This window comes from Marmota monax, unplaced genomic scaffold (assembly GCF_021218885.2).
Source record: "Marmota monax isolate L192 unplaced genomic scaffold, Marmota_monax_Labrador192_F-V1.1 WCK01_AAM20220418_F8-fsc00012, whole genome shotgun sequence".
Classification (NCBI taxonomy): domain Eukaryota; kingdom Metazoa; phylum Chordata; class Mammalia; order Rodentia; family Sciuridae; genus Marmota; species Marmota monax.
In genome coordinates, this window is record NW_026695227.1 from 16763718 (window position 1) to 16788310 (window position 24593).

The following is a 24593-nucleotide window of genomic DNA, read 5'->3' on the forward strand; positions in this document are numbered from 1 at the left end:
TCTAGAGATGTGTATGGGTTAATATGCAAATACTATAACATTGCATATTAAGTACTTGAGCATCCACAGAGTTGGGTATCTAAGGGGGATAATGAGGATGACTTATTAAAGCAAGAAAACTACTTTCATAATTTCCATCACTTAACTACTCATAGAATGTCCTAATTTTGCTTCTTGGTGGAACTTATATGAGTTTTTTTAAAATGCAAATTGCACCCTAAGTAACTGCCTCATCAAAATAATTTCTTATGTTTAACCTGAATGAATGCTGCAAGGCATCTAGCAAAGATGTTGTGCATGATTTTAAAGACAATCTGGCAATTGTGTGACAGCATAATCCACTGTCTATCAAGGGCACCTCCAAGTGTCAACAAAATTATTTCATCAATTTAGAGAGGTTGACGTCTCTCCACTTTTCCATAGCAAGGGGTCATGTGTCCAGAATTCTGAAAAGTGGTATCAAATCACTTTGAGAAGTGAAGAGGAGGAGATTCAACACAAACCTGTTTTATGCCATGAGAAATTTCTCTTAGGATGCCATCAAACCTGCTATCTCCTAACAGGTATTGAGGCACAGGGTCTTCAAGATTGTCATTAATTTGTTCCCTATTGAGTTCAGAGACCTCAATCCATTGTCAATTCCCCAGAAAAATATGACAAGTAAACAGCAATAAAAACAGCAAGTCCCAAAGTGACAGAAAACATATTAATGGTCAGTAAGACACCACCTTTGTCTAAAGGTCACCTACACTGTGAAGAAAATATTAGAATGAGAAAACTAGGCTTCTCATATCTGTCAAGAAGAAAAGTGACATAGAGAGATTAGGTGTCCAATGTAAGTTTACCAGCCATTAGTCAAATCATTAGTACAAAAATTTATGTAACATTAATTTATACACTTAACAGTCACATTTAAAAAAATACGATGTGAAATTAAATGGAAACAATTACCTGCTCAGCCAATAATGAAGCTAAGCTTGAATATGCATCTGCAAACTCTGGGCCATATTTAATGGAATCCTTCAGAAGAGTGATAGCTTCTTCTTTCTTCTCCTGGGACCTATAGACAATAAGTGGGGCAGGGGCATCTTTTATTAATACTTTGCTTAAATCCTCTGATTAGACTTTAAAATCTCACTTCCTTTTAGCAAAGATTGCTCATTCATTCTGGATTTTATGGCCAATGAATCAAACTTGGCTGTCTCAAGGTGCTAACAGCTTCTTTCTGTCTCTGGATTCTCCTTTGGAAAGTGATATAAAGATGCAGGTTATTCACTCATTTTTCTACCTTCTACAATGCACTTTTGGGGAGTTTTACGTAATAGTTTTATGAGTTTGTGAACAAGAAATGCTGACCCTCAGAGGAGTAATTTTGGGGCCATTACCTAGGTGGCATGGGAAACAGTTTACCATGATGTGGAAGATGGTATGGGCGCCTGTTTCTGGCTGCACCACTTCTAGCTGTATTCCTAACAGTAGCTGAGCCCCCGACCAGGGACAAGCCAGGCCAGACTGCCAGTGTTAATCTTTGGTTTTATATCTAAGGGAAGAAAAGTTTCACACATGAAATTAGAAAATACTGTGACCACTGATCAGCAAATAATAATGAGCTATTTTATCATATTTTTATTGAAAATGGGGACTGATTCAGTAATATGTACTGCAACTTCAGCAGAACTCCTCCACCAGTTATCAAAGGCCATGAGAGTGGCTTCTGCTATAACCCCCTACAGGTTCAGTCTCTGTAGGATGAAGTTATGTAGAGGGAAGTTGTTACCGTTTGGAATCGAGGTGTCCCTGAAAAGCTCACATGTAAGACAACGCAAGAAGGTTTGGAGGAAAAATGATCCAGTCACACACAGACTTAATCCAATCAGTGAATTAATCTCCTGATGGAATTGAGTGGTAACTGAAGGCAGGTGGGGTGTCATTGGAGGAAGTAGGGCACTGGGGACATGGCTTTGGGGATATATTGGTATCTGACAATTGGAGACCTTTCGCATTCTCTGCTTCCTGATCATTATGTGAAGTGGTTCCCTCTGCCACACTCTTCTGCCATGATGTTCTGCTTCACTTTGAGCCCTGAGGAATCAAGTCTGCTGTCTATGAATTGAGACCTCTGAAACCATGAGCCCCTAAATAAACTTTTCCTCCTCTATAATTGTTCTGGTTGGGTCCTTTTAGTCACAGCAGTGAAAAAACTGACTAAAACAGAAGCTAATACTGACTCATGTATGAGTTCTTAAGCTGCCAGAAGCAGCTTGCAACAAGTTGATTTCACCTGGACGGGAGCTTCCTATGACAGATGGAGGGTTCGGGGGCCGGGGGATTCATGATTCCAATACAGACCTTGGATTTATGGGCTCAATTTAGTAAACATTTACCATTGTCTGTTCTATGCCAGGCACTTAGCTATTTCCCAAAAGAGGTGGTTTTCCATACTATCTACTTCTTGGGTTCTAGCTAACTCCTAATAGGATTCTCTGATGCACAGTCCTATCTTTGAAAACAAGTTGTTCAACACCTGTGTCCTTAAGTGAATGGTCCTTGGGATGTGGCTTTAAAATTGCAGGATTATAATAAATTTGTATTACATCTTTCTTAAAGCTTTCTTGTTGATTCATCCAGTCAACAAAAATTTCAAAATTCTCTTTACATATATGGAAGCCATTAGGATTACATATATTCAGGTTTCTATTCTAAACTATACCTTGAAGTAATTCTTCCATTTGCTCATTTTTTTAATGCAAATGTATGTTTTAATCCTGGTAATTTGACCATTGATTTTATGGTTAGCAGAACTTTTCCTCTGATGATTTCATAAATCTTTATAAACGTTAAATTTGGAAATCATCCTAAAGTCCAAAGGAAGATGCAGACTTAGGAGATGAAGGCTGAAATTAAGTCTCACAAGGCATTATTTAATCAGATACTCTTTAAAATAAGAAGAGGGAAAAATAACTACTGAAATGATAGTAAAGATTTAATGGTTTTCATTTGTCATAACTTATATCAGTTAAAATGGAAACTGAGACTTTTTACAAATGAACTCAGCAAGATTAATTACCACTTAACATGGTCTATGAATGCAAATACTTGAGGTTGTCCATTAACATTCATGTGACACAATGGAAAAGTTATCATCACAGTTATTCACAGGAACTCAGATTTCTTTGTGAAAAATGGTATCTCTAAAATTCCTTAAGGAACTTGTTGCTTTCAAGAAAAATGTTTCATCATGTGATCAGCTCAGTGATGAGAGTCTTATAATATGCAAAGACTCTGGCAGCAAGGATTCTTCCTCTTGGCTCTGTACTTTTGGATGATTCTGGTTTGTCTGGGAACTTTTGAGAATCACTAGACACCAAGGGTCAGACTAACAGATGTCACATGCCACTTGGACAGATACTTTGCAATGCTTTTTAAAGAAAGTCCAAACAATCCATAAGTAGTAATTTTGTTTGTGTTTCTACAAGGGAGACAAATTGAGAGGATATTTCTTCTACAGTCCTGTTGCTCACCATTTGGTGGGAACCTGTATCATAGGTATGCTTTTGGCATAATAATTTACAGCAGTTAATTCGTCCAAATAGAACTTTACAACATGATTACCATGTGAAATTTCAAACTGTTTCAGATTTTAGTAGCATTCTTTGTCATATACACCTTGTAGCACATGTTCCTCTGATAATTATCCCCTATTTAAACACAGGGGAGAGATTCCTATAGTACTATCAGACTGCTGCCATCAACAGTGCACCTTACTCTGTCTGCTTGTTAACACCTCAGTTCACACTTTTATTTTACACATTTGCTTCTAGTTACTCTTTCTTCTCTTTGTACTACATGCAGACAATTCAGAGAAAGTTTTCTATGAGCACTGCTTTCAACATTGTCCCTGAGGTAGAAATCTTCATTAATGCTCAATTGCCTACAGATAGACTCAATCAAAACTCTTTACAATCTGGTTCTGACTGACATTCCACAAACACCCTGGGACCCACTATTCCAACCAGACTGGGTGGATTTTGGCATATCTTCTATTGAACCTAAGAGATCACCTGCTCCATTGATTCTTCATCTTCACAGTAACTTAAAGTCGCCTGGGTGTGCTTTAAACAGACCTTCATGTTCTGAGGAAGCCCTCCATATGAATATGATCACCATCCACATTTGAGTATTATGAATATACCAACCTCCCTCATTTATAGTGATGAAAGTGAGACTCCGAGAGCCTCAACGAATGTCTGGTCCCGAGCAAAGAGGAAGGACCTGCCCCAGGTCTTGTCCCTCTCTGCCTGGTGTCCTTACCATAGCACTTCACAGAGGGCCTTTCCCTCCTCCCCACTTAACTTCTGGTTCCCAGTGAAGCCTTCCCTGACTTGCCTGGCTCAAAGCACTGTCCTCTCATCAAAGATCCTAAGCCCATAACATGATTAGAAAAAAGAAATAAAGAAGGTCTGTGTATGTGTATCTATCTCTATATCTACACAGGTCAAGTATTTTTAAATCTGAAAACCTGAAATCCAAAATGCTCCAAAATCATAAGCTTTTTGATTTTCAGATGTTTGGACAAGAGATTCTTAACTCGTAAAGCCTATGCAAGTATTTAAAAAATCCTAAGAACTAGAAACACTAATGTACTTCTTCTGGTCCCAAGCATTTGGACAAGGGATACTCAACCTATATCTTTATCAATTCTATATCTATGTCTATCTATATCTATACATATATATTACCTTTCTTATACACACATATATATATATGATATATATATATATATATATATGATATATATATATATATATATATATATATATATATATTTAACGGAGACACGTACACACACAAATATACAGTCAGTACTTTCCAGGCTCTGAAGCAGCTTATGTACCCTGACTACACAGCAGTTAAAAGCACAAGCTCAAAGACCAGGTCTGGGCTCTGACTCTACTTCTACCATTTACCAGCTTAGGCAAATTGTCTGACTTCTCTGTGTGTCAGGTACACAGTAGATACTATATCCATTTTGGCTTTTTTGTTAAGTGCTTAACCACTGTTGGCTTTTATTAGTTCAATTAATGTTTCTAAAATCACCTACTGAAAACTAGCTCCTCACCCTTTTTTGTTGTTTAGAAAAAATTTAGGTTAAATATCAGAGTAATTTTTCTTTGTGTACTTATTAGCACAACCCGGGATGTGCTAATATACCTAAATCTTCCGTGTCTATCAAGTGGAAAGTGATACCAGTAACAGAATCATTCCCCTGGGCAGGCTTACTCTAAGGCAAATGTCGAGGTAAGCAGGCCTAAAAAGAATTCAGAAACTACTTAGCTGCCACATGGGCCACAGAAAGGAGCAGATCAGCATTTTTCAGGGTGATGATCACAGATGAGTGCTCAGGCAAGAAAGAACCAAGGCATTTGGAATCTCTTCCTTAGCTGGTAAGGAAGTTTTTCATAAAAGAAAGATTTAGACAGTTATTTCCATGTACAAAGGAGGTGGGCATCACAGGAGAGGCAGAAAATTTCAAATAGTGTGAACTTGCTTAATAATGGGAATTACCAATATACTTGAATTGTACAGATCACCCCTAGGCCAGCATTAGACAGTACTGAAATTTCCCAATGTGTTCATTTTGGCTCTATAAGAAATAATTTAGGAAACTCAACAGTCTATTATCAGTATAAGTCTTATCTATATGAGACTACTTCCTTAGCCATTTGAAATGAATTGACAGGTCAATCCAAAAGAGGAAAAAAATATTAAAATAACATTTTTTGTCTAAACTAACCAAGCATGTGATATAGGTTACCATGTCTACATGTGTTTTCTCAGAATTATTTAGAAAACCACCTGAATTAATCAGGTCATAATTTGTGAACAAGTAGATAAAATCAAACCTCAGTACACACCCTGTGCAACTAGCCAAGGACACACTATGAGTATGGAGTCATGAAAAGAACACTGTGAATTCCTTTGGGAATTCATGTGACATGAAGGCCTTTCTGAGCTTCTGTTAGGGGGTTCCACTGGCATGGATGAAACTATTAGGGTCCCCATTTAGGTAAGATAACAGGTAAGAGGTAGCCTATCTCTTTTGCCCCTCTATCTCTATTGCTCCTCAGCACACCCTGAACTTCTTTGTCTGCCATATGCAGTCACTGGTTGATAAATGGTGATCATCCATGACCTAACCTATTTTATCTGTACTTCTCTCTTAGATTGATACTGCTAGAAGTTTAGTGCTTAAAAATTCCTAGGTGTTGCCAGGCACGGTGGCACATGCCTGTAATCCCAGTGACTTGGGAAGCTGAGGCAGGAGGATCTTGAGTTCAAAGCCAGCCTCAGCAATGGTGAGATGCTAAGCAAGAGTGAGACCCTGTCTCTAAATAAAATACAAAATAGGGCAGGAGATGTGGCTCAGTGATTGAGAGCTCCTCAGTCCAATCCCTAGTACCCACCCCCACCTCTGTAAAAAAAAATTTCTAGGTGTTTATCAAAATGCAGAATCTCGGGTCTTCTAAGATGTAGTGGATCTTAGGTGGGGCCCAGGAATCATTATTCTTAGCTCCTCAGGCAATTCTGTTGAAGATGGTCTTTAAGAACATGGCTGCCCTGACTTGTATGTGGGATTCACCTATCAATAAAACACTAAATATAACAGGATGCTGAAGGCTAAAGAGGGAGAAAGAAACCCATGGGACCACCTCAACTGAAGGAAAAGGTAGCTGTGGCCTGCTGAACTGCCCGCCAAGAAACACTTCTGCCTGCCAAGGGAGGTGAGGAGGCTGGATGGGGGCAGGTGGGGAACTCTGCAATTGGAAGAGGCATTTTCCTTTCCTAGGAGCTCAATTGTGAATGTACACTGTGGATACATGTTCTCTATCCTGTTATCCATGTAAGCATCATAACAGAAATAAAAACCTTCTAATATTTTGCTGCAAAACTCAGCTCTTTTTAAGTTTCCCAGAGGAACTTCCAAAAGGCTAAAATTCCCAAGAATGGGTTCCTGGGACCCATAACATCTTCGTCATTGATTTCATGAAAGAAACATTAAGCAGAAATTAGATCCTGTTCAAAACGTGCAAATTTTGACATTAAACATTTGTAGTTTCACAGGGAATTTTCCCTTTGGTTATACAGCAGTGAAACTGTTTTTCCTGTGAGTTAAGTAAAAACATTTGCCTCCTCTCACTTTCCTGGCTCTATCTCAATGACAGAGATCTAGCAAAAGCAAATAAGGCTTTGCCACATTTTCTTTCAGTAATTAAGGACCTGTTAGGTTTGTCAATTCAGAAAACTTTTTGGATTCCTGTCTAGAATCTTATGACACATTCATTTAAACTGAAAGCAGATGCTTGCTTTTAAAAAAAGTCTTGACATTTGGGGAGAATTGAGGAAATGCCAGTAACAGAAATAAATGGATTTGGAGATCCACTTGGCAGCAATAAAATTTCTCATTAACCACAGTGTGAACTTGGAGCACTGGGCAGCCTCTTATTTACTATTCCTTTGTTGGGGTATTTTGTTGTTGTGTTATTGGAGCCAGAAATGATCTCTCTCACAAATGAAAAAGCTTATGATATTCTTTTTTCTTTCTTTCTTTTCTTGGCAGACAGATTTTTACTAGCTCTTCCAAAGAATTGAATTGTGAAAGTCAAGTTGTAAATGTCTGACTGAGATGATCTTTTTAAAGCACACATTTTCCATGGCCCTAGTGTCTTTCCTATTCATAAAGAGAAGAAAACATGGTACACTCTGTATAGCTTTAGGTTCAGGTCCTGGGCAGTTCAGTGGATACACAGCACCTAGTTTACTGGGTCACCCTAGTTTTTCTGCTGGGTTTTTCCACAGATGTGAACACACAATGGTCTGGAGAACTCATTCATGGGATAGTGAGGAATAAAAAAGAATTTCTTTCCAATTCACAATCATACTCATTATAGCTAAAATTCAGGGAGCAGATTACTACCCCCTGGCTCCTGGCCCCCCAAACTGGAAGCTGAGGAGTGAATAGATAGAAAATTCTGGCCCATCTAGTCATTCAGCAGCAGAAATGGGCCTGGGCTCACAAAAGACCTCACATGGGCTGGCACAGAGAGGGTCCCAGGAATGCTAGTCCTGATTCTTCTTTACTCCTTTGGAACCTCTCTTGACATCTTCATTGTCCGCTCTGCACCCGAGCCACAAGACACCTGACCACTATGGCTTTGTTCATGCACATGTGGAGTTAGTTCTGTGCCACAGGGACACAGAGGTGGGCTGGAAAAAAATAGCCCCAAACCAGTGTCACTCCTGAGCTCAAAATTAGTCCCAAGACAGCATCACTTCCAGGTACAAAACTAGTTCTAAGTCAGCATTATTTTTAAGTACACACAAATCAATCCGATAAACCCAAGAAGAGATTGGAAGAATCCATAAAAACAATGCTCCCTGGTTGGGACCTGAAAGAGAAGGCAGTTGAGAAAATCCCAGTTTAGCCGGAATCATTTGCCCCTTAGCTGAAAGGATGCTTTGATGATATGGTTTAATGCACGTCCTGGGTTTCAGGCTCAGGCTGACTGCCTCACCAGCTGATGACTTGGATTAGATGCTTCATCCCTAGGAGCCTCTGTGGCGGAGTTTGTGAAGTGTGCATATTAATCTATCACCCCAAGTCGTTGTGAGGGAGGAATAAACAGCATAGGTGGTGTGATTCACAGAGGAGGATACAATAAATGTGAGCTCCCCACTCACCAGCCAGATTCCCACCCGCAATTTCAACCAGAAGCTTCACCAACTGCTTTCTCAGCAAAGGCAGGATGCTGTTACAATACACGCCCTGCCTCTGAAGAGAAACGGACTTTCAAGTTCTCTGGTTGTCTTTTATTTACACTTCAGTCAGGAGACTAGAAATCTGTATTCCTCCATAAAGCCACAGTACTGCAGCTAGAGAGCTCTGTGGGATCACCTGGTCCTCTCATCTTAAAAGAGAAGGAATCTGAGACTCAAAGAAGTTGACGACTGCCTAAAACTGTTAAACTGCATGGGTAACAAATGCTTTATGTAACCGATTCATTGTTAATTTTCTACCAAGAAGCTGAGCTTCCAATTGGAAAAGAGAAATTATGTCCCTGCGTTGAAAATAATTAAGACTAGCTAAGCCTTACTTCATGTTTAGTGGGTGTTAGGTCCTATGTTAACTGCATTACAATACTTGGTAATCCTGAAGGACATGGTTACTGGTATTATCTCCAGTATACACGTGAATAATCAGAGGAAATGCGAGATAAAATTGTTTCCCAAGGTCATACATGAATATGCAGCGGAGCTAAGATTCAAACTCACCAACTTCTATCAGCTGCTAGTCCTGAAAGGGCACACAGGGGCCAGGAAGGCAGCAGCATGCTGTGAGAGGGAGCACAAGATGCAGAGGCCCCACCTCACAGCTTAGAGGCTTCTGACCCTCTCCTAGCCAATTTCCTGTGTCTAATAGGAGAGTGACAGTGTCTGTCCTCCAACTGACCCAGATGAACAAGTTCATGAGGCATGAGGAAGTCCTGTGTCACTGTCAGGTACTGTCAGGTGCTATGTCACTGTCAGGTACTGTTGTTCCTTTCACTTGGAGGAGGAGGGTGGCAGGAAGGTGAGGGCAGAGAGCTCTGCCATGCTTCCTGGCAGATAAGTGATGTGGCCTGAGAGTGTGAGGTGGGGGCACTGGGCTGTCTGCAGAAGGCAGAGATAGGAGGGAGGCTGGCAGACTTGAAAAGGAGTGTCCAAGAATGGAGCTTCACCTGCCCACGTACTTCCTGGGACAGACCCTGCGGGCACAGGCAGGTGTGTACTCAACCTGAGGAAACAAAGACGGAGCACATTCCTCTCTGGGCCCTTCTGGCTTCTCTTCCTGGCCTATATAGAGCATTTTTAGACTTGAAAGTCCTTTGATCATCTTCAACAACCTATATACCAAATTTAGCTCCTGTGTAAGGGCAAAGTGGATCTCCCACTGGGTTTAAGATAAATAGTTGAGGTGCCTGAAATTCTAAAGTTAAGACATTGTGTGCAGAAAGAAATTTCTAATAATTATCCACATGACTCTTATACATTAATTGAATGATTCCTTCTTTAACATATATCTCAAGTAATTCTGCAGCAGAGGGGCTTAAATAAAAGGGACTAGATTACAAACGAATCTGGGAAAGATTAGGTGAGCAGAGGAGCAGGGAAAAAGATTTTCAGGACATGGGAGACTACTGAAAACTCTTATAATTGACAAAGTAGTCTGGCCTGTTTAATTATCTTCTGATAGAAATATTTATGTACAGAAAGAAAATGACATTCCAATTCCTTGAAAAGAATGTAAACAAAACCTGGGGGTTCCTTAGAGCTTGCTTTCACCCACAGTGCTTCCTGTGTAGCTCTGTCCTCACGCAGCAGGGTTTATGGCAGCCATCAGAGAAAAAAAAGATTGAGGAAAGAATACTTTCCTTGCAAACCATGCATGGATTTAAAACTACTCAGCCTTTATTCATTAGTAATCGTGGTAAGAATGAGTATAGGTGTGGAGGAAAGAGACAAAAAATATTTTAACAATTAGCAATCTGTTTATATATAAATAACTTTCAAATTATGGAGATGCAGGAAAACATCAAATTCATTTGGACAGGAACTAATTATAAAATAATAAAAATGTAAATGAAACTACATTTAAAGAAGTCTAACTTTATGGCCTTGGTAATTGTCTTAGTAAATGTAGTTTGGTGGGTTGAGTTTTTCTCACACGGTGACAAGCGGTCCACGGAGCTGGTGTCTGGGTTTACACAGATGTGAGAAGAGCAGAAAATGCAAAGGACAATGGCAGGATTACGGAAAGTTCTGAATGCTAAGATGCTTGGACTCTGTATGCACACGGGATGGACATAAAATGAATTTCTCAGGGGTCTCAAAGTTTATAAGAAGGATGGAAGAAGACTAGATGTTAGATACAGAAGAACAAAATGGTGCAGTATAATATAAGCAATGAAAAAAAAAGAGCTTCAAAACAGAAGGAGGCCTACAGTGTCAGATTCTTCACTTCAGAGGAAGTAGGGCGGAAGAACTGGAGATCAGCCCCACCAGAGAGCTGTGTGAACAGGTGGGGAGAAAGGAGAAGCACCGAGTGCCAACAGCGCCTCTTGCAATTTTATCAGAGTTCAGAGAACAACTTAAGGAAGTAGCTCCTCTAAGGAGGATTTCCCAGGGCAGTCTGGGGAACGAGGAAGTTTGTGGAATGGGAAGAATTTGGACCTAGGAGAGAGCCCATGATAATGGTGGAGGGAGGAGAGAAAAAGAGAAAGAAAACACGTGGATTTTATAGCAATGACTACCAATGGCTGAAATAAAGAAGATAAACAGGCACCATCTGTTAATAAGGACATGGAGCAAATGGGTCTCTCACTGTGTCCCATGGAGTGAAAATGTAACAAGTACTTTGGAGAACTGTTTAACAACTTCTTAAAATATGAAAGACATATCTACCCACAATTCTACTTCTGTGTATTTACCCCCCCCAAAATGGAAGTATACAGAATGGAACACTAATATTCATAACAGTTTCACTCCTAACAATCAACACCAAAAATAAACCAAGTATCCGCCCACAGGAATATGAATGCTCAAATTACAGCATATGAATACAGTGGAATGCTACTCAGCAATAAAAAAAAAACCCCATGGAACAAAATAAATAAGACTCAAAAATTACACTATATGAAAGAATACAGAGATGTCAATAGTACATATTAAACACTCACTTATGGAAGAAGTTCTAAAATAGACTGAATTAATTTATGGTGGAAAAAGAAAATCAGAATAACCATTGCCTTGGAGGAGAGAAGATTTACTGGAAAGAGATTTGAAGGTCTCTCTGGGGTGGTAGAAATTACCCATGTTATTTGTGGTAATTGTAAAACTTCGTCCCGACCACTTAAGACGTGTATACTTTATTCCCTGCTAAGTATGTCTTGATTAAAAAAAAAAAAAAAACCCACAAAGACACAGGTATAAACACTAGCCTCATTAGGGTAAGGTAATTCGATCCAACAAAAGAGCAAATGCAGAAGGACATGCAAATATTTTAAGGTAGGGAGAAGAGAAGCTGTAATAATTTTCAGCCCAAGTGAAGGGATGATGTCACCTTCTGCGTGTATGTGCACAGGACACTGAAGAAGGGAACAAAGGACAAAGCAATAGGGAAACAGGAGCTTTCATAAAAGAACACAGGGGATAAGTATCTAATAGCTCTTAACTTCCATTCTGCTTTTGATTTTGGGTTTTTTCCCATGATGCTCTCTTCAGAGTTTTGTGAGGATCCTGTGTTTTTCTCCTCCTACATGTGACAGACTGGATGATGATCTGAGGCGTGCTTTCCACAGAAGTAGACACCACTTCTTGGGCAAGGCGGCGGTAGTGGCAAAAAATTGTCTTACACATTTACCAGGATTTGTGGTCTCCAAAGCTCAACCCTAACTAACAAATCTTACTCAGTAACTGGGCAAAAATGGGGACTAAAAAAATATTTTTTAAAGTTTCATATCCTGAAGGCAGTGATCATGAGGAAAAAACCAAAACAAATAAACAAAACATTGAGCAATACTGGTTTAGGGAAAACAAAATACAGACAATGGGGTGTTTTAGGTCACCCTGGTCAAGCCAGTTAATGATAATCAAGGTGTGAAAGAGGCATGTCACACATTCTTAAAATATATCAGATGTATCAGAGATGGGATTATAAATTATGAACATAAAAATCAGAGAACAGAAACGTGGTGGCACATGCCTGTAATCCCAGTGGCTCGGGAGGCTGAGGCAGGAGGATGTTGAGTTCAAAGCCGGCCTCAGCAATGGCGAGATGCTAAGCAAGAGTGAGACCCTGTCTCTAAATAAAATACAAAATAGGGCAGGAGATGTGGCTCAGTGGTTGAGTGCCCTCGAGTTCAATCCCCTGGTATCCCTTCTCCTAAAAAAAAAAAAAAAAAATCAGAGAACAGAGATTCTAAGGACAGTATGGAATAGGATTGAGAAAATAAGAGGAGAATAATACCACAGAAGGTAAAGAAGACAACTGAGCACAGAGAAGAGCTAGGAGGTGATAGGTCACAATTACAACCTCTTTGAAGTAGTAAGGAGAGAGTGGGAGAAAGAGGGTGAGCAGAGGTAAGGGGTCCAGGTCAAAGAGGAATGTTTCAGAATTCAGGTACTAGAGAACCAAAAGGTCTGCATGGTTAGAAAATGGCAGGGCCATGTTGGTGAATGACCACTGTGGAACAGAAATGAAGTGCGCTGGAGAGAAGGAAGCAGGAGAACTGGGTGATCACCAGAATTACTGAACTAATGAAGATGGTAGTGTAGGTTGGCAAGTGCCAGTCACTGCCCTGGAGCTCCAGAGCCTGATAGCCTAGAAGAATGTACAAAATAGTGCTGATTGGTAGTGTTGAGGACAGACGTGGTGAACTGAGCTTTAAAAAGCTGCGAGATGGGGGCTGGGGTTGTGGCTCAGTGGTAGAGCGCTCGCCTAGCACAGGCGAAGCACTGGGCTCAATTCTCAGCACTGTATAAAAACTAAATAAAGATATCTTGTCCATCTACAACTAAAAATATTTTTTAAAAAAAGCTGCAAGATGGGGACAAGACAGATATGAGACCGACAGAAATGAGGGGAAGAAAAGTGTAGTGGGTTGGGACCAGAGATAAGGGGGAAGTAACCTGAGGACTACCAGGTCACTATGGGTGTGGTTGGGGAGCACAGCACTTGCCACTCACAGGTGATGTTCTCAGGTGGCAGTAAGGGCTTTGTAAAGCATTCTTTATCCATTGAACTGGTATTTTGCGCACTCTGGAGCTGCAGTTAAAAAGTGGAGGACAGAATTATCTTGAATGTATAAAATTTTGTTTCATGGAAGAAAAAAAAAAGGTGTGTGGCTAATACCAACATGGTGGGGAAGCATATCCTAAACATTCAAATTTATTATAAAGATAATAGTATCCTTGTTTTTGGGTCCTAGACTTCTTTAGAAGTTCCATTTTCTTCAGGAACAGTGTAAAAATGTATGTTGTCATCAAATTCATTTATATAGTTCAATTATTGGATATTCTATTACATTTTTCCCTCTTAGTTTTGATTAACAGGTTTATTCTAACACCCCTATCCTTGAATGTGAATGGCAGGTAGTGGTGGTAATGGGGAGGTATGACCTGATTCTTTAACAAGTTCTTTTAATCTTCTGCTTTAGTAACAAGCAACTATTTAATCACTCACAGGAATATTTTCCTATATCTCTAATTTAAATATTCTATTACATTCTCTTGAGCCATCAAGGACTTCTGCTCTGTTCATCTATAAAGTTTTCATGCTATTCTTACAAATTATTTTCTTTTCTCTTGCCTTCCCCCACTCCTCCTCCTCCTCCTCCTTCTTCTTCTTTTTGGATGTTTTAGGTTCTAAGCAAAGCCAACAATAATTAATAGAAATTAAGAATGCTGGCACGGAAAGCTGGTCCTTATCAATCTCTCACGCTGTAAATGTGCTGCACAGAATCATAATAGGTTAGCTTCCAAGTCCCATGAAAAGGCATGAAAGAGGCCAAATATATTTGGATAACACTCAGTAAAGTCTACTGCTGTGAAAAGCTGTCTGTCATATAATTCCAAGAATTCAAATGAGTTGCTGCAATATTGCCAGGATTCTCTGACAGAATCACATCTTATTTAGACCTTCTGGCCTGAACAAAGTCTCATATTTCTCTCAAAGTCAAGATTATTAAATGTCTATACTGTTCAATATAATAGCTACTGACCATATGTTGCTGTTGCACATTTAAAATACAGCTAGCCTGAGATAGACAGCTAAGCTGAGACAGACTATAAGTGTAAAACAGATACTAGGTTTCAAAGACTTAGTATAAAGAAGAATGCATTAATATTTTAAATTTTATGATAAATTTAAAATTTTTAAAAATATTAACTACATGATAAAATCATAATTGGGGTTAAATAAAACGTATTATTAAACTTTCTCTTACTTTTTTATGCTTTAAAATATGGCTTCTTGAGAATTTTAAATTACTTGCTTGACTCCTTGTATTTTTACTGGGCTGCTCTAGGCTCTCTGCAGTTTAGAGCTGGGCCACAAGGAGGCACTAAAGTATGGTGCTTAAGGTCAGGGGTACCAGGTCAGACAGACCCAAGTTCCATTCTTTTGCCTTATGGAAGAGGAACCTTGTCACATAATCTTCCAATCTTAAGATCCTTGTTTATAAAACAAGAATAATGACACTGCTTTCCTCTTAGAGCAAATCTAAGCTGCTTGATAACTTAGGTTCTTAGAATGAGCATTAACTTCTAGATTATTAAAAAGAAAAGATACAGTTCTAAAAAGTGAATTGTAATAATTCCAACATTATCTCAAGAGACAAAGAGGGTATAAATCTTAAATAGTAAAATAGATCATGTCATACCATATTTAGAATATTCTTATTCTTTTCTTGCTTTTGACCCATTGCCATTGGTTCAGAAATATATTAAGGTACGTAGAAGTAAAGTTCGGAGCTATCTAAATGTAGATTAGCCCTGCTGTTTTCCGGGTCACCTTTCTCTGTCACTTGGCAATGCAATTTCAGCATCATAAACCAACTTTACTATTTCCTTAGGAAAGACAGTTAGGCAATTGCATGCCATTAAATAGTTTAATATTGTGCAGTTTGGGGTCATAGAACTATTTGAGAAATACAGGGAATAGAAAGCAAATAGGACAAGGAATCCAAAGAGAGGGATTCAATCCTAGGTTGGCCACAGCCCAGATAAAGGTCTTGAGAGTTTTCTAAAAGAGTCCTGGTTTTTTCACCTATAAAATAGGGATAAGGATGATAATACCATGTAGAATGAAGGTAATACGTAAATATTAGCTATTAACATTATTTTAATCCACTGAGATTAATCTCAACCTCTGGGATGGCTGGTGTGCACCCGTGCGCCTGGCCTGATTTGTTATTATTTTTAAAGGAAGCTTCCTAGTAGCAGTGATTTTTTTCTTTTTTTCCTGCTGCAGTTGTACCTCTCTTCATTCTCAGTTGGTTTTCATCATTCTCAGTTTTTGTCAGACTTTGACAATGTCAACTAATTTAAAAAGCAAAGTTTATTAATTTATTGTTGATCTATATTTTATTTCTTTCACTTTATTTGATAGTATTCTCAGTATTCTCTTGATTTTGTGTTCCAATAGATGGATAAAGCCATTCTTTTTTTGTGGGCGGGGGGGATACCGGCGATTGAACTCAGGGGCACTCAACCATTGAGCCACATCCCTAGCCCAATTTTTTTTTTTTTTTTTTTTTAGAGAGAGAGAGAGAGAGAGAGAGAACTTTAATATTTATTTTTTAGTTTTCGGCAGACACAACATCTGAGGATCGAACCCAGGCCACATGCATGCCAGGCAAGCGCGCTACCGCTTGAGCCACATCCCCAGCCCCCTAGCCCGATTTTATATTTTATTTAGAGACAAGGTCTCACTGAATTGCCATTGCTGAGGTTGGCTTTGAAATTGTGATCCTCCTGCCTCAGCCTCTCAAGCTGATAAGATTACAGGTGTGTACCATGGAACAAAACAGATAAAGCCATTTGTAAACAAAAACCTTCAGATCTAGATGGCACCTATCAGCTCATATTATATCAGATTATTTTGTGATAAACTCACCCCAATGCTTCTGTTCAAATGAGATTAAATAAACACACACATTAATAGAAAGGACTAACATGTGCATAAATATGTTGAAGTCAACAAGCAATCAGGAAGGTAAGGAAGAGACATCATACTGTGTTACTGAGACACTGAAGACCATCCTATTAGGAAGAGGATAAAAGAACAAAGTAAGCCATGAGCCTGCACAGTACTGGAGAGGAAGTCAGACATGCTCAGTAGCCTATTCAGTAAGCATGTGGAGTGACAGCCTTCTGATACCCAGGTAAATATATCACTACCTCTGATTCCAGCCATTTTCACCTTGTAAATTTCAATTTCTGATTTTTAAAAAATTTTAAGTTTAGAGCTATATTCTATAACCACCACCATTATTACTATTATTACTATTATCATTGTCCGGCCCATTACCCACATGCTTAGAGTTTACCTTAATAAAACAAAAGATGCAAAAGGATACTCATCACACTGCCAACCTTTATGTGGACAGTGAGTGAAAATCGAACATCAGTGATCATGGCCGAGAGCTGCTCCTAAGACCAAAAGTCACCACTACTAATCCCAGACATGCCTCTGGGATTGTGCATATGCCATTAAATTACATCTTTAGAGAACGCTGCTTTTCCCAAAGCATATTATATAATATGTATCTTGGGAAATGCCTTATCAAGCAAAAAAAAAAAAAAAACTTTGAAAAATGCTGTGTCTGTCCGAGTTTCCTTCTTAAAGATTCATAAGACGTATCAGCACATTACAGCTTCTTGTAATAAAAGAACTATCTTTGCTTAATTAAGCAAATCATAAATTTATTTGGCCATATAACCCTTTCCAATCCCTATCTCTTTATACTCTACAAACATCTCCTAGAACCAGTATTTCCAGAAAGACACTCTGGGAAACACATAGAATTAATTGTGATGAATATTATGCTTCCCAAAGTTTAAAAACCCTAATTATTCACCTCTAGGAAAAGGTGACAACAGGAAAAGACCTGAATATTAAGAAGGGAAGGGTTCTAATTTTTTTTTTGGTTCCCAGGGACTGAATCCAGAGGGGCTTACCCAGAGTCACATCTCCAGCCCCCACCCTTTTTTTGGGAGGACAGGGTCTCCCTAAATCACGAGAGCCTTGCTTAGTTGCTGAGACTGCCCTCAAACTTGGGATCCTCCTTCTTTAGACGCCCAAGCTGCTGGGATTACAGGCTTGTACAACTATACCCAGCAAGAAAGGGTTTCTTAAAATCACAAAGCCACCTGATCAATGGTGTGTGTTCCACTTACTTAAGGAGATTCCCAAGATTGAAGAGAGCGCGGTTGTGTTGCGGGTGGAGCTGGAGAGCTCTCTGATAGTACATCTTTGCCTCTGCGGTGTCTCTCGTCAGCGTTCCAAGGTTGTTCAGGGCGCTTGCGTGCCGTGGATACAATCTGAAAAAGTGGAAATAGGAAACCATGACTCCTAAGTTGGGCAGGCACAGTTTGCTTCTTTCCCCTCAGGTAAGCCACAACCCCAATGAAACATTGCATTCTTTTATTTTAATGGTGAGTCTGTGTCAAATCTTCATGGTCAAAGATTTTTTGCAGCTGAAGGCCCCTAAGTATGGAAGGGGAGCACATATTCGAAACACAGAGGAATAGACAAATAACTCCCAGATAGACAAAGAATAAACAGTATGCTAATCTAGCAGGAATAAATAAATTTTAGTCCTTCAGAAGCCTATAGTCACTTTCAACTTCCTTGGCTCAGGTGCTGAGTTTCTGGCTGGTGGCACTGCTGACCAGCTGCCTTGGCAGTGCCTGCTGTTTGCACAGATGTGGGAGTCCTGTAGGGAGGGATCTTCATAAACATCTCTGGGTTGGAGTGTAAGCAAGACTACTGGGGCTGAGAAAGGATGCTGCATAAAATCTCCCCATAAAAACAAACTCCAAAGTGACTCTCTGTCTTGACATTCTTTTTCCATTTTCATTCATTTCCTTTCTCCTACTACAATTTGGTTCCAACTGGCTTGAGATAGTTCTTGGGGTGAAACTCTAGAGCACTTAAAAACATTTAAACATCAAAAAAATTAAATAATGTACAATTAAGTGAAAACCATCATCCTAATGTGCAAAAGTTAACGCCAAGAGAGTGGGAAGTAGATCAGTAGACCAAATTCATGCTGATTAAGGAAGGGAATCAAGGTACTTAATTTCAGAATTATAAATCATTATTAATTATAAAATTATTAATTTCAGAATTATAAAGAAGCCAAGTCAGTGCAGAATCCAGTGGCTTCTGATACATTTGGAGTAGACATAAGTTAGCAGCCTAATAGGTTTGTTCCATCGCTGTCACTAGAGTGTTCTGAATAAGCCTGTGGAGTAGGCTTAAATGTAGAAAAGCTGAGAAAATGCCCTTGTAATAAAACTAGGATCTGTACTTGCCAATTTTCTTGATAGTCAAATGCCACTCTGGCCTCCCTGCTCTGTACCTACTAAGGAGATCAATTTAATTTGGGGACAGAAGGGGCCCTTATTAAAATGTGAAGGAAGGCAAGTTAAATAGTTTTTTTTTTTTCTCTTTGCTCAACTTGGAGATTCCTGTTTATTTGACACCTCCCTACTCCTTATAGAGCAGCTATGAACATCTTTTAGAACTAGTACTCCTAGGAAGGACACTGTGTCAGGCTTCTCTAGGCTGACAAGGAATAAGGGACAGAATCAGTTCAAATACATCTTCTTAAAGCTTGAAATCCCTAATTATTCACACTGGCTCTGGAGGCTGTTGGAGAAATAGAGTTAGTCAGGCCAAAGAAAAACACTGAGCCAGCATGTGGGCTCCTGGTGGCTTCTCTCTGGGCACATTTAATTAGCACAAAAAACTTTAGGGGCCCTGATACCAGAGGCTGAGCACTCAGCCTCAGATCCTGGAGACAAGTGCCTGGCACTCTCTCTGAGATCCCATCAGAGGGGATCAGAGCTATAATCAAAGTCAGAAGAAGCGCCAGGCTCCGGAAAGGACCCTGGGAAATCTGTGTGCAATGATTTCCTTGGAATTGACTGCAAAACACATCATGGCCAGAACTCAAATTCTTCCCAAGAAACTTTTGTTTCTGTTTGTTTTTGATGTTGAGCAAAATATTTTGACTTCTGAAAGATTTAAGGGGTGTCTGGTGGGTATGGTGAGAGCAATTTCCATGCTTCTCATTTCTTCTGTGAAAGCAATAATAGTCTATTGGGGACACGTGTCCTCCTTTCCCTGATTTGTTTAGGCTTTGGAGCCTTCAAATAAATGTCTGAGGTGAAAACACTAAGGAAAAGGACAGTCTAAATTCCCTAAGAGCTTCCATGATGGCTCACCTATGTACTAAGGCACCTGCTTGCTCTGCCAAGCAGCTGGCCCTCTCCAGATGGTTCTCAGCCCATCTCCACAGACTTCACATTCACTCAGGATCCCACTGCTATGAAAATGAGTAGCTACGTACATTCAAAGTTCAGTGACTACAGAAATGACTTACTTTCTTTTCTAAACAGAAACAGAATACAAGGCACAGAACTCTCGAAATCAAAGCAAGTGTTGAAAAGTGAAGTAAGGACAAGAGAGGCATTATGAAGTCTTTAATATGCCTTGTGCTGTAAGAATGGGTCTGCAGCTTAGAAACCTGAGGCTTAGGAGAAGAGGTCTTCATGCCCAGCTAGAGTCAGGGAAGAGGCTGCATGTAACAGAGCCCACCTCCTCCAGAAGGACACTGCTACTACTCTTTAGTCAGTCACTGTGAGCACCAGTGATAGACTTCTAACTGGAAAAGGTATAGACACTGTTTATTCACAGTAATAGCACTGTCTGCTAGTAATATCCTTTCACTATCTAATTAGGTTCACCTAGTCACAGCAAGCATTGCATTATTTATGAAACAAAGCAGAATTTCATTAAAAGGATTCTTCACAGGTCAGGAAAAATTATCTAGAAAATTAGATGTAGATTTTTTTTTTTTTAAACTACAAATTCCAGTGCTATTTACTGCAGAGCTGTGCAAGGACAAATTTTATTTTGTGTGTTGACTTTTCAAATAAATTCGTGTTTGAATTAGCTTGGGTCTAATGCAATCCTGAGATCTCCAGGAGGGGAATTTTCTGTTGGAAAGATAAATAATTTAAGCAATGTCTATGTTGCTACATTGACTGTCAGAGTAAATTAAGTCCTTCTTGACTTACTTCTACAGGTATGTTTTACAAAAGTCCTGTTGGAGATTATTCCCATTCCCACCCACAAAAAATTCAAGATTCACTGAATTGGAGCAGAGTAGTGATTTTTCAGGTTGATTTTTAAAGACCAGCATGAATATTCACTGGATTTTCTTTCGCACAGTCTTAGTTCATTCTTTTGGATTGTTTACAGGGATTTTTTATCTGGCTACTTCTTTGTTATTATTACTTCAATAAATTAAACTTAAGATTTTATTATAGAGAAACCATGTTATGTTGTCATATAGTTCTGGGGTATGGAGAAGTTTATTTTTTCCCCCTTTGAAAAGATACATAGAGATCTGGTTCTAGGAGCTGAAGAGAACTTTTTCAAGTGTTGGGTAATTCTGATTCCTGAGAAACATCAGCCATTTAAGCATTTAAGGGGTTCTAAATTTTTATCAAGTGGTATTTCCTGAAGCAGAATTCATAAAGTATAGGTAGTCAGGACATGATTCTCCTCCATTCCCCCAGTCATATTATCTCTGAAGAACGAACTTCAACAACATGTTAATAGGATATAGCCACTGGGAGGGAGCAGTGCCTCAGTCAAAAATGGAAGGCAAGGATGAGTTAATGGGACTTTCCATTTGAAAGGACTTTCTCATAAGTTGTTGTATTTTAACCTTCAAAATTCTGTAAGCTTACTCTACTCTTTTACAGTAATAATATTAGATTATAATTTTTGAGTAAATATTAGATTATAATTTTTAAAAAAAGATATCTCAGAAACACTGTGTTCTTAAATGTCAAGAAGGTGAATGGTCCCTGTATATTTATTTACTTTTTTCCTAATGATACACGAGTCATGCAACCTTCTGTAAACAAATATATTGCTACAAGTTAGAGCTTCCATTTGGAATAATTTCTACTTTTTGTTTTTTTTTGTCCAATTATATGAAATAGTTCTCAGTGATAGAAGTGAAATAAACTCAGCCCTCAGGAAGTTGGCCACAGAGATTCTTATGCATTGGGAAAAAATTGTGTACTGCTATACAAAATAGTCATGGCATCTCGAAAAGCACAGTTTTATGGAAAATATTTAGAATTAACAATACTCAGAAAGTGTGTAAGACTGGGCTCTCTGGTTTAGTGTTTTAAAGTTTTAACCTTAACTAAAGATCCACAGAAGATGTATGTATATGACTAAAGTTTGGCTTTATATTTTATTTCAGTCATTTAAATTTACAATCTGTTTCAAAGTTAGGGATGCTGTGAATTTTTCACTGTTTGAATGGCCTGGAAGGCATTTCATTGTTCAAATAATATTGAATCATGTGCTACAGTCTGCAATTTCCTTTCAGAGTATACACACCCTGATTTATTTGTCTGATTTTCATTCCACCCATTAATTTATTTGAGGTTAACTATGCTAAGGTCAGATGTTTATTTTCTATTTCCTGTTGAGGAAAAAAAGAATCCAAAAGAAAAACATGACTAGGAAAAAAATTCCAACCAGAAAATCTAAATTTCACTGGACTAAAATATACACAGATTAAATTTTTCAGAAGTTGACAGCATATTTTCAACTGTATTAGTCTCTCATATATTGTAAGTTTCTTCATGTGATAAAATTCAAATCATTGTGTCACTAAATTGCACATAGGTAAGATGAATCATTTTAGTGGTCTACTTCTTTAATTGTTTGAAACTGCCATTAACGCTTAGCAAATATTATCTACCCATTCTCCCTTCAATGTATTCCTTCTGATCCACTAAAGACAGCCTTGGGGATAAAACCTCAAATGCAATTTAGAGAAACAGGACACATTCTCCAACGAGGGGCCACCTAATTTGTCTGACCTCTCCCAAGGGATGACCTCTAAGATTGATCCGGAAGAACTCTACCCTGTTGATTTTCCAAGACCAAGTAGCGTAAAACCGTGGCTTTCGGATGTCCTCAGGAAATGAGTCATTTTAAATGGCTGAATTTTCCTGATTCCTGAGAACTTGCCTCTAGTGATTGGGAAATTTACTGGGCAAAACCATTCTCTACTCTTTTAAATAGAAATGGTGAATGAAGTAATCAGCCTTTCTCAGAAGCGTGGTGGTGACTGTGGCAGGATGGATAGGAAGCTGCCTTGCTGGAGTGGAAAAACAACTAAAGGGGAGTCAGAAGCCTGGGGTGACTTTCTAGCTGTGCCTGTGCTTTAGTTGATTTCTCTATAAAAATAAGGGTAATAACATACTGACCTCTGTGAACAAATGGTTTCTACTGAACAAATGAAATGGTGGATATAAAATATCCATTATCACACCTGTTACACTACATACATTTTCTGCTTTGGGGCCAAATGCAGGATCTACGGGTGGCTTGATTTGGCTCCTCCCATAGCCCTACTGAGCCCATGCCAGGTGGAGCAGCCAGCTTTCCTTCCTGCCTATGGATTTTTCATCTTCCAAACAAAACATCATTCTCCTCTCTGCTGCCGATGGCCTTCGACCTGCTCCCATCTGTCAAGATAACATCCATTATTTCTTCATTGCTAACCCAGTGAACACTCAATCCATCTTATACCCATCAGTTTCTCCTATACCGTGGGTCCTCAGATGTGAAGGTCAAGTAACCCTTCATTCTGAGAAGGCAGGAAAGTTCTGTGTCAACTCCAAAGCCTGTCAGTCCTTCATCATCTGAAGCAAATGATCCCCATAGGCAGCAGAGCAATTTCCCCCAAGCTTTTCCAATATGCTCAACACCAAATGGAATTCCAGACACGTGCAATTTAAAAACATCCAAGGTCATAAGGAGACTCAAAGTCCTGTGTGGTTCCTGAGTGACAGATCAATGTGCCCCTGGGATCCTCATTGTAATAACACTTCCTAGCATGAGTGCACTGGTTGATGGATTAACTTAGAGAAGACACAATAGTGGGCAGGATAAGAATGTCCGTATTCCTAATCAATACCTGCCAGCCAAGGACATCAAGAGAGAAAGGGAGGACAGATGGCACATATTCTGAATATCCACATTAAAAACTGGGGGTAGTCATTGGCATATAACAGGCAGGAACGAGGGACATTTGATACCTTGCAATGCATAGGACAGACCTGTATAACGCAGAAATGTTCCAACTCACAAGTGGATAGTTCTCTCATGGAGAAACAATGCTTGTGGAGCTGTCTTCTGATGTAAAGGTCCTGTGATGGAGGCCACAGACATTTACGAAGTACCTACAATAAGCCAGGTCCTCTGCTGAGGGTCCACAGTAATAAAGGGGAAAGAGTCCTTGCTCTAAAGAAAAGACCCAAGAAGCCAACTGCCTTTAACGTGTTGCCATGAGAGCAGACAGAGCAGAAAGAGGGGAGACAAGCTGAGAGGAGCACATGGAAGAAACAAATGAGCAGGGCCCACAGCACTTGCCAGGTTTCCAGAGCAGACAAGGCTTTCCTGGAGGGACAGTTTTGGGTGGAGACAGGTCACCAGGACAGAGGGGCAAAAGCAGCAGGAGGAAGGAAGGTGCTCCAAAGAGGAAAGGCAAAAGCACAGAGAACTGGGCCAATGAAAACATTTCACTCTGACTACAGCACAGAATGGAAAGGAGAAAAATAAAGGGCAAGGACGAGGTTCTGGAGAGAAGACAGGTTGAGAGTGAAGAGCCGAGGGGTGGGGGGTTGTGGAAATGGTCAGCAGTCTGCTGGGCGGCTGGCTGTGGGAACTG

The 24593-nt window shown here is 39.4% G+C and overlaps 1 protein-coding gene across 1 annotated transcript in view; it reads right to left on the bottom strand.

Moving 5' to 3' along the window:
• The window catches only part of Tmtc1 (transmembrane O-mannosyltransferase targeting cadherins 1), a 268042-nt gene that overhangs the window by 30289 nt on the left and 213160 nt on the right, over window positions 1–24593 (bottom strand). The window contains exons 12-13 of the mRNA XM_046435417.2: window positions 17995–18138; window positions 952–1060 (exon numbers count right to left, since the gene is read on the bottom strand). Coding sequence (XP_046291373.1) covers window positions 952–1060; window positions 17995–18138 — 253 coding nt within the window. The remainder of the gene's footprint in view (window positions 1–951; window positions 1061–17994; window positions 18139–24593) is intronic.